General features: G+C 37.6%; 2 protein-coding genes across 4 annotated transcripts; one reads left to right on the top strand and one right to left on the bottom strand.

The window, feature by feature from the left end:
• Nucleotides 1–913: 913 nt before the first annotated feature.
• On the top strand, nt 914–4,725 carry LOC103401557 (enoyl-[acyl-carrier-protein] reductase [NADH], chloroplastic-like). 3 transcript variants are annotated; one of them, XM_008340271.4, is made up of 13 exons: nt 914–1,156; nt 1,693–2,006; nt 2,559–2,668; nt 2,763–2,818; nt 2,907–2,991; nt 3,073–3,120; nt 3,273–3,347; nt 3,418–3,529; nt 3,613–3,664; nt 3,753–3,804; nt 3,896–3,953; nt 4,075–4,173; nt 4,261–4,725. In XM_008340271.4, the coding sequence occupies exons 2-13, from the start codon at nt 1,730–1,732 to the stop codon at nt 4,413–4,415; spliced, it is 1,179 nt and encodes a 392-aa protein (XP_008338493.1). In that variant the 5' UTR covers nt 914–1,156; nt 1,693–1,729; the 3' UTR covers nt 4,416–4,725.
• Nucleotides 4,726–5,086: 361 nt separating this feature from the next.
• Nucleotides 5,087–7,860, bottom strand: LOC103425160 (non-structural maintenance of chromosomes element 4 homolog A-like). Its single transcript, XM_008363234.4, has 7 exons — nt 7,346–7,860; nt 7,168–7,248; nt 6,676–6,913; nt 6,472–6,562; nt 6,131–6,347; nt 5,926–6,017; nt 5,087–5,606 (listed from the first exon to the last, which is right to left on the bottom strand). The coding sequence occupies exons 1-7, from the start codon at nt 7,545–7,547 to the stop codon at nt 5,358–5,360; spliced, it is 1,170 nt and encodes a 389-aa protein (XP_008361456.2). The 5' UTR covers nt 7,548–7,860; the 3' UTR covers nt 5,087–5,357.
• Between the last annotated feature and the right edge of the window lie 4,800 nt (nt 7,861–12,660).

Here is a 12,660-nt window from a genome sequence, read left to right on the forward strand (position 1 = left end):
GAGAGCGATAAAAAATTAGAGAACTTAGAAATAGAAGAAGTAAGGAAAGAGATTGAATGAACTAACCCTTTTAGCTGATATGATTTATGATTTTCAGGTATTTGGTTTTCGGTTATAAAATAGCAACATTTCTATTGTGCAAACTCTTTTTTAATCTACGATTAAAATGTTTAATGTAACTAATCACTATACGTAACATAATTATCACAAAAAGTTGTAACAGTTTTTTCTTAGAAAATTGAAAAAAAATATTCATTGCAGAAGCAACGCCCAATTATACATTTTTTTTTTTACATATAAAGATGTTCGGGTGAAAAAATTGGACGAAACAATATGTATCAATCATAATTACATATCAAACTTGTTATTTATGAAAGTCGAACTTGAGATCTCACTATAAGGAAAATAGTAATACTACTAAAGCATAGTGCTAGTGGCTGACGAATTTTACAATTAGATACACGAACTCAAATCAATTAGACAGATAAGAAACACTTCGAGATCCTAGTCCTACAAATAGGACCTAGGAACTCATCTAGATGGACCAATTGCAGGACAAGGAAGGTGCCACCAAAATCATCACAAAGCATTCCAACAACCAAAAATCGACCATTGATTATGTTAATTTTTTTGTAATTTACGTAACGATTGTCTTCATTCAACACATATTTAAAAGGGAAAATAAATTTACACACCCGTTGTTCCTTTTTGCATGTTTCAATACCAACTTATGCTTGTTGATTTTTCTTTGATATGATTTATCAAAAAATAAAGAGAGAACGTGTAAGCGGCGAAAATGAGGTTATGACACTTCATTTATCTGAAAAGTTCAAAGACCAATTTGTGAAGAAAGAAAATTGAAGATCAAAGTGGAAAACCCATTAAAGCTCAAGGGCCACATTTGCAATTAACTCCTTTTCTTTTCTCTTTGACAATTGACACTGCGACTTCCTCTTCGCTCGAGAGTTCTCACTTCTCACCCTCACTGAGAAGCATATCATAGATTTCAGCGCCTCTCTCTCTCTAACGAGCAAAGCTGATAAGAACGAGAGTCTTTCCAAATTCCAACTCCCTTTTCTCTTTCCCAATTAAAAAATACACAGCTTTTTCTGTTTGCGCTCTCCACATTGGCGCTCTCAATTGCACAAAGCCAAAGGTAAGAAATTTATGCTGCATTCATCTTTTCAATTTGTTACTTGTATTGCTGTTGGGGCTACTGGTTCAGATCAATTATTTGGGTGCTGAGGTTTTTGTGAAATGTAGTTGAAGTTTGGAATTTTTCCCCCCTCAGATGTGAGATGATGGTGTTGAAATTTACCGGGGTTTAAGGTGGAGAAGGGTTTTACTATTCTGGTGTTATGATTTTTTTACCCAAAGTTTCTGGATTTAGCTTCAATGGCGGATATATGCGTCTATATTTTCTGGGTTCAGCTTACTTTAGGCAAATTTATGGGATTTCCTTCATGGGTTGGGAGTTTCCGCAAAAGGGTTTTGTTTATCTTAGTGTAAAAAAACCAGTATTTGGTGGAAATGCTGGATAATAGTCAAAAATCGATGTTGTTTGCTCCAAAACAGGATAAAAGAGAATTCCTTTATAATGTTTGAAAGTATTGTGTTCTCGAGAACCTATTGCTAGTTTACTTTCGCGGTTTTATGGATGTTAATTATGGTTTAGTGTAATGTGTTGTGTAGATCTCTGTTCTCCTTCGTGAGATTGCATTTATCAGAGATGGCAACAACTGCTGCTTCCAGCCTGCAAATGGCAACTGCCAGACCCTGCATTTCCTCTTCTCGTAGAGCTTTCGGGTCGAGCACTGCAATGCTTAATGGCAATTTTAAGGTGGCTTCATGGACTAAACTTTCGAGTGCATGCCACATATCATCTGTACAATCTTTCCAGAGGTGCTTTACTTCATCATCTATGAAATTGGATAAGTTTGTTACAAAGGCAATGGCTGGGGCTAGTGAAAACAAACCTGTCTCGGGGTTACCAATCAATTTGAAAGGTTAATATTCTTTCTAGCTATCTGATTCTACACGCTTGCTCAGTATTTATTTGTTTTGAGTTAATTTCTTCCCCTTCACTAGAATAGACGCAGTGTTTTCTTGTTGTCGAAGCTCATATTGGTGATTTCTCTCTTGTAATTCACTTTTATGTCATACATTGTGGTAATGGACTTTTTCCAAATGAAAAATTTATTGCAATAAAGAAAGCAGAAAGTTCGTACCTACTTATCATAAAGAAGCTTTTGGTTCCCTACTGAGATAATTACTCTTGATTCGGAATCTCGGATGCATCCACTTGGAAAAGGTGACTGTAGCTATAGCCAGCATACTTGGAGGAATAACATTACTCTCAAGATGATGTTTATTAGATTTCGTTTAGCTACATTTAATTGGCGATGGTTTATATGCAGAAAGTTTTCCTTTAATTGTTAGCTTTTAGATGGTTTCTCATCTGGAATATTGCATATATTCCCAGGTCCATATGCCAATTAGGTACTTGCATTTTGATGAGCAAATACCTTTCCAACTACATATGGATGTGCTTTGTGCAGGAAAGAGGGCATTTATTGCTGGTGTAGCTGATGATAATGGGTATGGTTGGGCAATCGCAAAATCTCTAGCTGCTGCAGGTGCTGAAATTCTTGTGGGAACATGGGTGCCTGTAAGTTGATTGGCCCGATCGCTAGGACTTTATATCTTCCTTTATCTTCTACATTTTGGATATGTTTTACTGACTACGATGAGTCTATGTGCAGGCTTTGAACATTTTTGAGTCCAGCCTGCGACGTGGAAAGTTTGATGAATCACGCATGTAAGATGTTTAATCTGGTTTTAATCCTGTTAACCGGTAAAATTGATGAATAGTTTCCAAGTTTCTAACAAGATATTTAATACCACAGATTACCGGATGGTTCTTTGATGGAGATTACCAAAGTATATCCCCTAGATGCTGTGTTTGACAACCCTGAGGATGTCCCCGAGGAGGTAAAGGAGATAAATATATAGTTTATATTAAAGAAAAATAAAATTGGATTCATATACGTTTTTGGGCGTAATTTCATGCAGATCAAAACAAATAAGCGCTACGCAGGATCCAGTAATTGGACTGTCCAGGTATAAATTAAATTTCATATTTGCTTCTAAATGTTTGTAGAAAAACTTTACGGTGCATGTTGGAGCTTGTGACCAGTTCTCAGCTTAATATACACATCACAGACTTTTTTAAACGACATGTTTTTTCTTGAATCTGGCTTTTATGTTTGCAGGAAGCTGCTGAATGTGTGAAAAATGATTTTGGCAGCATTGACGTTCTTGTGCACTCGCTTGCAAACGGACCAGAGGTACAGTAGTAACCATAATAGAATTTCTATTCTCTATCTTCTGACGGGTACTAAGTTATCTCGTTAATAGGTTGTTAAACCTCTGTTGGAGACGTCCAGAAAAGGATATCTCGCCGCTATTTCTGCATCGAGTTATTCCTATGTTTCTTTACTCAAGCATTTCCTCCCAATAATTAATCCAGGCAAGCTTCCATGTCACGTATCCACTATTTTTTTGTCTTTTACTTGTGTTTTTACTCAAATTAACATAATCTTTTGGTTACAGGTGGTTCTTCAATTTCGCTTACATATATTGCTTCCGAGCGGATCATTCCCGGGTATCTTTTCCATGCATATCACCGTTTGTGTATCGAGTTACATTTTCTAATATTTTACAATGATGGATTCTTAAATTATCTTTTGCAGATATGGTGGAGGTATGAGCTCTGCAAAAGCTGCTCTTGAGAGTGATACTCGAGTGAGTTTTTCTTCCACGTACTTGTACATGTAATTTATCCCGCTTTCGTTTCCTTCCATAAAGTCTTTTGACATGACTTGGCATTACTCAGGTGCTCGCTTTTGAAGCGGGAAGAAAAAAGGGAATTAGAGTCAACACAATATCTGCTGGTACCGTACATTTCTTTTGGATTACATTAATACTGGAATGCTTTTGGATCAACGACGTTTGTTTACATACACTGTTAAGATGACCAAGTTAAGCTTCAAGTTCTGTTTCTTTTAACTTCAGGTCCACTAAGAAGCCGTGCTGCAAAAGCAATTGGATTCATCGATATGATGATCGACTACTCATCGGCCAACGCACCTCTAGAAAAAGAACTATCCGCAGGTAATTTGCCGGTCTCCTCTTTGTTTTCTTGTACCTTTTCGTTTATCCATGGTTATAGATACTGAAGTCTCAAATCTCGTTGAACAGAGGAGGTAGGAAACACAGCTGCTTTCTTGGCATCACCTTTGGCCTCCGCCATTACCGGCGGTGTTATATACGTAGACAATGGTTTGAACGCAATGGGCGTCGGAGTTGACAGCCCAATTTTTGAGAACCTCAACATTCCAAAGGCGCAGCACTGAGGATGGTTAGGCTGGCTGGCCGAACGGTAATCCCAAGTGATGCATCGTACCGTGGGCTACTAAATGCAGTTAGTTTGTGCTACCCCTCCCCGAGTCACTGAATCACCGATGTCTTGGCCAATGGCCTCATTTTGGCATGAGAGAAATTTTACCGTAGGGACGTTAACAGTTTCCGAAAACCTTGATTCGATATGTGTTTACCTTAAAATTGTGTTTGATACTGGTTTACGCTTGTTAGTACTTGTCTATAAATTGAACCCGCTTTTGGTATTTGAGCAGTTCAAATTTATGGGGTTTTTTGTACTACAAATGCAATTGTGTAAATTTTTCAATACGCACGCACCACTTTTATCATTCAAAAGCAATGATCTACACTACTTTAACCTACACAGAGCGGGATTCGAACTCTAGTACATGGGGATGATCAATGTCTTCTTCAATTAGCTTGACACACATTTGCTAAAAGAATGTGCCAGTAATCGTAACTAGGGATACGCACAAATACACGTGGGTAAACACGCACGTGGCACAATCTTGGTTATTCATGCTTGTAAGACTCACAACGCAGGAACAACCAAGATGACCCCACTTGGTTATTCATACTTGTAAGACTTGCAACGCAAGAACAACCAAGATCACCGCGCGCGCATGAACAATTGATTCCATCACTCTTTTCTTTTGTCGAAATGTCGGAACATATTATACAAGAAGCCATACATTCCTACAATCCGAATGTAGCGGAATGTCAACACTGATAATTGATCACACAGCAGTGTCAAAACCTAACTTAATTTAGTGCAACTGCAGAACAGATATCTAACTCGAATTCTAATCTTCCTATCCAAAATATACAATATTGGACACAAACAGATATTCAGCATGTAACTGAACAATATAATCCTGCATAAACCTGGCAGTGATCGGGCAAAATCTATATCTGAATTAAAGCTTGCGCTTAGACCTGCGAAAGACGTTAGATCCAGTAGCATCATCATTTTCAGGGGATTCTTCTACAATAGATTCTTCCTGCACAACCCGACCACGATTTCTGGAGAGTTTTCGAATCGGGGTTGTGGGTAAGGCTGTTTGGGAATCGTATGCTGCTTGTTCCTCTTGAGAGGCAGGTGTAGTGTTTGGGGGTGATCTATGAGGCATCAGCTCCTCACCAACAGGCAAACTACCCATCATTACCTGCAAAGCAAGAAAGTATGTCTTTTAAGGACAGAAGATCGAGCATGACAAGGATGCAAATAAGAGTCGTACACATAATACAAGACCCAAGAGAAGGCCACTGATAGTTATAATATGACAAGATGATTTCAACTTCCTATAGATCTTTTCTTATGGCTGTAGTTTTTAAAAAATTCTGTTTAACAAAATACCAAATGAATCTTCAAATTTGGCATTTTAGCATTCTATAAAACACCTAGGACATGCTTCTGTGATGAAACCCATGCTGCAAGACATTAAACAAAACAATAACACTGAAGAAATGATCACTATGACATACCTTCCAGTCCTTGAAATCAAATCGGAACACAAAATGGTGGTAAGTCACCTTCCGTGATGCCACATCCTCAGCAGAAGGAGCATTCCTAGGCGCTGAAAAAAGAGTAAGAATGAATAAGCCAAAAGCATAGATATTAAAACACAAATGTAAACTAGAGAATGGTTATTTCAGTCCAGCCATCTTTGCTTTGTTATATTCTACTTACAAACAATATGAAAACCATTTGCATCCACAGATAATTCAGCCCGGCCATCTTTGACTAAGAACGACAGAGCAAATAAGTTCTCCACCGTCTGCGCAAAAGAGTTTCTGTTTAATATCAAAGCTTCCAGTCGAACCCGCTTTTTCCTTCTTAGAATGTCAAATATCGTTGACATGTTCTTGTCGGTATCAGTTTTCTCTTCTGTCTGAGTATCATCTATCTGTTCCATGGCATAAACCACAAAGGAGTAATAACATCAGAAATATCGATACAACCTGAAGGAGATGTTCCTAAAACAAATGAAAATCAAAACTATATCAGCTGTAAAACCATTTTAGCTTTACCTCATCAGGCCGATCAGTTGTGGTAGGCTTTACACGTTTACTGCGAACCACAGCCTTCCTTTGCTTCAACTCAGTACTCATGGGTCCAAGCCTAAGAAAAAAAATAACATAACCACGAGTGAACTAGAATTTCTTATATAAACAATGCGACAACGCACAAAAATTCTTAGACAACTGGGCAATCATTGGAAACAAGTGACTCACATAGTGCAACACCCATGAGCATTCTTGAAAATGGGCAAAACAGCCAACCCAATTTCCTTCCAGTTAACTGAGACATGGTCATCCCCTCCTCTCGGTTGGCTAAAATTGTTAAGCAAAGCAGTAACAAAGTCGGACGGGCTAATCCCGGCACTGGACTGTGACTTAACAGAGGTCCACAATGTGTTAGTTATGTCCAGCAGTGCCTCTGCATCTGCTACTTGTTCCCTTGGCTTCTGAACTGAAAAATCCCCAAATGGGCAATCCAAATTTTATCATCAGAAACCAAAATTATAGCTCACAAAATACAGAAAATTCATTTTTTTTTTGTTCTTCACAATATAGTCAATCTTCTCAGTAATCAGCGATACAAAAAAAATGGAAAATAAAATTAATAAAATAAAGTAATCATTTTTCTTATAAGGAACATATATTTTAAAGATATTCAAAATTTGGAATTTGGAATTCTCAGAAAATTAAACATAAAATAAATACCTTGCTCATGCAATTTCTCGACTTCATTGATGAGAAATCCGAACTTCTCCGAATCTGGGCACATCAAATCGTCTCTTTTCTCTGCAAATAAATAAATTTCAAAAGTATTAACATTTAAAAATTCAAAATTAATTACCTTCAGAATAATTTGTATTTGCGATAAGCACGAATTGTATACCACTGATGAGGTTCTTGACGGCGAGGTAGTCGGACCGGAGCGCCCGCCGCCGAACGGCGTCCTGCTCACTCGGGCGAGACGACTCGTCATCCACTCGGTCGCCGGCGTTGACCTTCTCGCGCTTCACGGCTCTGAGCTGCGCGGCATCGTCAACGCCTCGGGTTTGACTCGCGATCCGTTCGCGCTTCGCTGACTTCGGCATCGCGCCGGAATCCTCGGAGAATCGAACGGATTTCGACACTCTGAGAAAAACCCTTAATTTGAAAGGTCGGATGAGAGAGAGAGAAAGAGGGTTTTTGGAAATTTTTGAAAAAATTGGGGAAGGAAAGGAAAGTGCGAACAGTGAATTGAATTGATGTTGTAGTTGTTTTTGAAAACGGGAATTTTCGGGAACAGTTTTTAAAAAGGCGGTGCCTTTCCCGCTCTACTCTCAATTCTCAAATGCTGATTTCGATTTCGTTTTTGAGTTTGGAATATATATGCTTCGGTTCAAGATTATGCCAAAGCCCAACAGTAACATGTCCAAGGCAGAGAAAAAAAATATATAAAATGATTTATATGCTTCCACAATTACATCCTGTCACTTCTTTGATGAGATATTTTTCGGAAACACAGTCCGGTATAATATGAGTATCAGGACATGTGTGAAGTGAATCGTGTTCTGAGTTACCGAAAAATTGCTCCTACTTGATATTATGCGCAAAATACAATTTGGATTTAAAATGACTCAATTCATTGTTATATAATAATTTTCAAATAACTATAGGCAACAAATCTCTAAAAAAAACTTTGACATATATAAGATAAATCACTACAATACTTTGACATATTTTAACCATGCATACAGTAATTGATGGTAAAATTGAAAAGTGATTGTGTATATAAGATTATTGATTTGTTAATGTTGGGTACTTTTAGACCCACAAAATAGTGCATGCTGGGAAGAGGCAACGAAAATGCTCAAAGTGAGATCAAAGACCAAAGGGGCTAAGAAGCCCAAGACCCAAGGGGTTCCCGAGCGTTAAAGCCGACTACCAAAAGCACGTGGGCAGACTGACAACTTTATGGCACAAGGTTTTAAGAGCAGGTCTACTCAGACGTCAATCAAGCCACATGGCAACTGCGATCGAAGGTAGAGGCCTAAGATGAGACATAAATGTATCCGGTATGGCACTAAGACAAACGTATAATTTGTACCATATCAATTTGTCATTAAAAAAAACATGGTTAAGAGCCTAGGAAAAAAAACTAACAATGTCTCAAGGTCGAGAAATCACAGCAATATAAATCACCAAGAATTACCAAGTAAAAAATTTTACTTAAAAAAAAAGTACTTATTAAGGAAGTATTATAATTATGGTATTGTAGTAGCATCCAATTAATGTAGTTGGACTATTGTGGATATGAAACGGATCAATTCAGTAATGTGTAATAAATTTTAAATAATTGTATACAACGAATTACTAGAAAATTTTGACATTTGTTAACCATGCATAAGGAAAAGTTTGGCACCGGTCAACCATGCATAAGGTAATGCATAGTAAAATGAAAAGCGTGTGAGCGGATAAGATTACAGGTTAATTACTATAATACCCTTAATATTGTCCTAAATTACTACTAGTTTACTAAATTTTGATTACTAAATTACCCTTAATTTGTAATTGGATTACTATAGTACCATTATTTTTTTTAACATTCAAGGAAAGGTTGTGTTTTTTATGACTGCCCCAAACGAATTTAGACCAGCCTAGCCCTGCTAATTGCATGGACCCGCCCGTCCCATTTTGAGTTTAGAAATTCTGGACCCGGCCCGAATTGCATGGACCCACCACGACCGTGGGTTCAAGTCCCATCTGCAAGACCATAGTTTGTAATACTAAAATAGAAACTTACGTGTATTACTGGTATTATTGTTAAGCAATTAAATTATAAACATTGGTTCTTGCTTACTTTTAATTTTTAATTTTATTAAAAGCAATCATTTTTTCATAATTCAACCTCAAAGCGACATCAGACAATATAGAAGTATAAATACAAGAATGGTGCATCAACGACACCTATCACGTAAAAAACTTAATTGAAAACTTTAGACAACAAAAAATAACACAACACAATATCAACACTGTAGTTAACGGAAAATCAAATCCCTAACTTGAGATAACTTATAATGAAGTTTAAATATTAATTATTGCTAACTAAAACTTCATTTATATAGGAGTTCTTCATAAACCTAGTTAGAATCTTGTTCTAGGTTATATTTGGCATCCGCTAACTTCCAAAATCTCGAGATCATTTATGTTCTCATCGTTATACCATAATCTTCAAGATTTGTCGTTCATGATCATCATTCCAAAATCAGTGCGATTTGTCGTTTTCGATCACTGTTCCAAAATCTCTAGGATATGTCGTTATCTATATTCATCTTTGCCAAATCTTGTTCTTAATAGCCGTTTGCATACCATGACGTATTAGCTCTCTCGATTATTGGTGCTATGCAAGTTCAGAGAAGTTATAAATGATCTGATTTTCCAACATTCTGCCAAACCCTTCTTAATTCTTTTAGCCGGTACCTTAGTCGTACACCAGATCATAACCGACCATCGTACCTTTTCTTTGTCCAACATCAATTTAACCTTGACCTCAACATTTGCAGTGGAGATTATCGATTCACATGATCGTATATTTGGATATAAATTTCACTAGCACCATAACCATGACTCGAAAGAAAGAATTCCAAAGGGTAATTTCGGAATTTGAAATGTAAATAAGGAAACCCCAAGGGGTTTACAGGAAGATGTCGTCGAGTGCTAAAGCCAACCACCTACATAAAGTTATATTAACTCGAGTAACTCAAATAGTCCAAAACAATTAGTTTCGAGATATACTAACATAAAAATACATTTTAACCCGCATGTAACCAATATTTTACTTTTTTGTTTAAACGCCATTTCCTTCTCTTAGTCTTATTGCATTTAAAATAACCAAACTTCATTATATACTAGCATATTGGCACACACAAAGTGTGTGAATTTTTTATTTTTGAAGTAGAAGCAGAGGAAGTGAGTGATAGAGAATGTGGGAGTGGGGGAGAGCTTTATTTGGTTGTGTAGAATTACAATTCTGCCCATATTTCTTATTTATGTGCCCTTCTAATTAAAGGGTTAAACTAGTAATTTCATAAGATTTTAGTTGACAATGAGTGTTTTATTAATATGTAGTTTAGATAATTTATTTTTGGGTAAATTACATAGTAGGCCCTCAGGTTTGAGGTCTATTACAATCTCATACAATATCTTTAAAACATTTCACTTTCATACCTCACGTATTATTTTATTTCAAAATAGTACCTCCGTTACATTTTCCATCCATTGATCCGTTAAGTGCTGACGTGACTACCACATTTGAGCCACGTGGCTGCCAAATGTGTGCCACGTGGTAAAAATAATAATATTTTTTAATTTTTTAAAAAAAAAAACATGAATCTTCTAAAAAAAACTCAAAAAAAACCCCAACCCCATGCATCCCCAAACCAGAAACCCAGGAAGCAACCATTCCCCCCCCAACGAACCAGAAACCCAAAAAGAAAAACCCCACCCCCCCTTCACCAGCCCGTTTGCACCCTTCCATCACCTATCGCCAGCAACAACTCCAAGGATGGGTGTCTCCAGCTTTGGCCTTCAGCTCGAAAATTACGTCATCGATTATCAGAAGAGCACAACATCAAAAGTCCCGCCGCCAAGGTTGAAAATCAAGACCTGTTGCTCGCCCTTTCTCGACGTCTTCTTGTCGAGCCGTAGCAAATCCAAATCCCTTCACCACTCATCCGTCCCTCCCCCACGCACCAATTGATTTAGTTAGGTATTTGAATTCAAACTGGGTATTTGAGTTCGAACCTATAACCAAAATCCAACTGGTATTTTATTGCGAACCCAAAATTAAAAAATTTTGAAATCCCATATCTGCCTAAGAAAGAGATGGTGGGGAAAATGGGTTTTTGGATGGGTTCGCGTTCGATGCCAAGCTGTTGATTACAGAAAAGGAATTGATGGCTAAAGTTGAAATCTATTGAAGATGATGGGAATGGGGTGGTTCGAAGGTTGCTGGAGAAGGGTGGAAGAAGATTTTGAGAATGGGCGGATGAGGAAATTGAATCAGGTTTTTTTATTGTTGTTGTTTTGGGTTTGGGTTTGGAGTGGAAGATTTCAAGGGTGAGGAAGGAATGTCAGAGGGAAAGGTCATTTGGATCTTGCCCTGGGGACGGCCGGAGGGAAAGGTCGTTCTCGAACGGCAAGCTTAACACATATCTTGCCCTAGGGACAGTCGAAAGGGCGGATGAGCTAGAAGGTCCGGATTCGAGTCGAGTCATCTTGATCGAGGAGGTCCTTAAGTGGGACCTGGAGGGTGCCGACTAAGGGCTTGGGAGTGTTAGAGGGTTTGAAGTGGAAGATTTCGAGAGTGAGGAAGGAGTCATGGAGGGAGAGGGTGAGTAAGACGGTGAATCGCTCATTCAAAACCGAGCGGGTGGAGCAGGAGTCGTCGGACTTGGTGGTGAACAGGCAGTCGGGGTCCACCCAAAAAACAGCGTAGGGCTTGAGGTTGTCGTTCTTCCAGTTGACGGTTGACGCTCTTGAGATGCTTGGCAGAGACAATCGTGAGGTCGAGATCGATGTGGGGGTGGGATGTAGGGTTGGGGTTGGGGGTGTATTAGACTCACTGAGTTGGTTCTGGGTTTGGGTTTTTATTGTTGTTGTTGGTTTTTTTTTTTATTATTTTTAGTAGGGTTAATATTATAATATTTTTAATGTATAAACTTTTTTGCCACGTGGCAGCCACATCAGCACAAATGTGGTTGCCACGTCAGCATTTAACAGACCAACGGATGGAAAATCTAACGGATGTATTATTTTGAAATAAAATAATACGTGAGGTATGAAAGTGAAATGTTTTAAAGATGTTGTATGAGATTGTAATAGACCTCAAACCTGAGGGGTTAATATGTAATTTACCCTTTATTTTTTGTATATACTAAAGACAAACGTATAATTTGTACAATGTCAATTTATCATTTTTTTTAAACATGGTTAAGAGCCTAAGAAAAAAATGGTAACAATGTCTCAAGGTCAAGGAATCCTAGCAATATAAATCACCAAGAATTACCAAGTATTATAAAATTTACTTAAAAAATGTACTTATTAAGGAAGTAATATAATTATGATATTGTAGTAGCATCCAATTAATGTAGTTGTACTATTGTGGATATGAAACGGATCAATTCGGTAATGTATAATAAATTTCAAATAATTGTATACAATGAA

The sequence above is a fragment of the Malus domestica genome, chromosome 11, assembly GCF_042453785.1.
Source record: "Malus domestica chromosome 11, GDT2T_hap1".
Taxonomy (NCBI): Eukaryota; Viridiplantae; Streptophyta; class Magnoliopsida; order Rosales; family Rosaceae; genus Malus; species Malus domestica.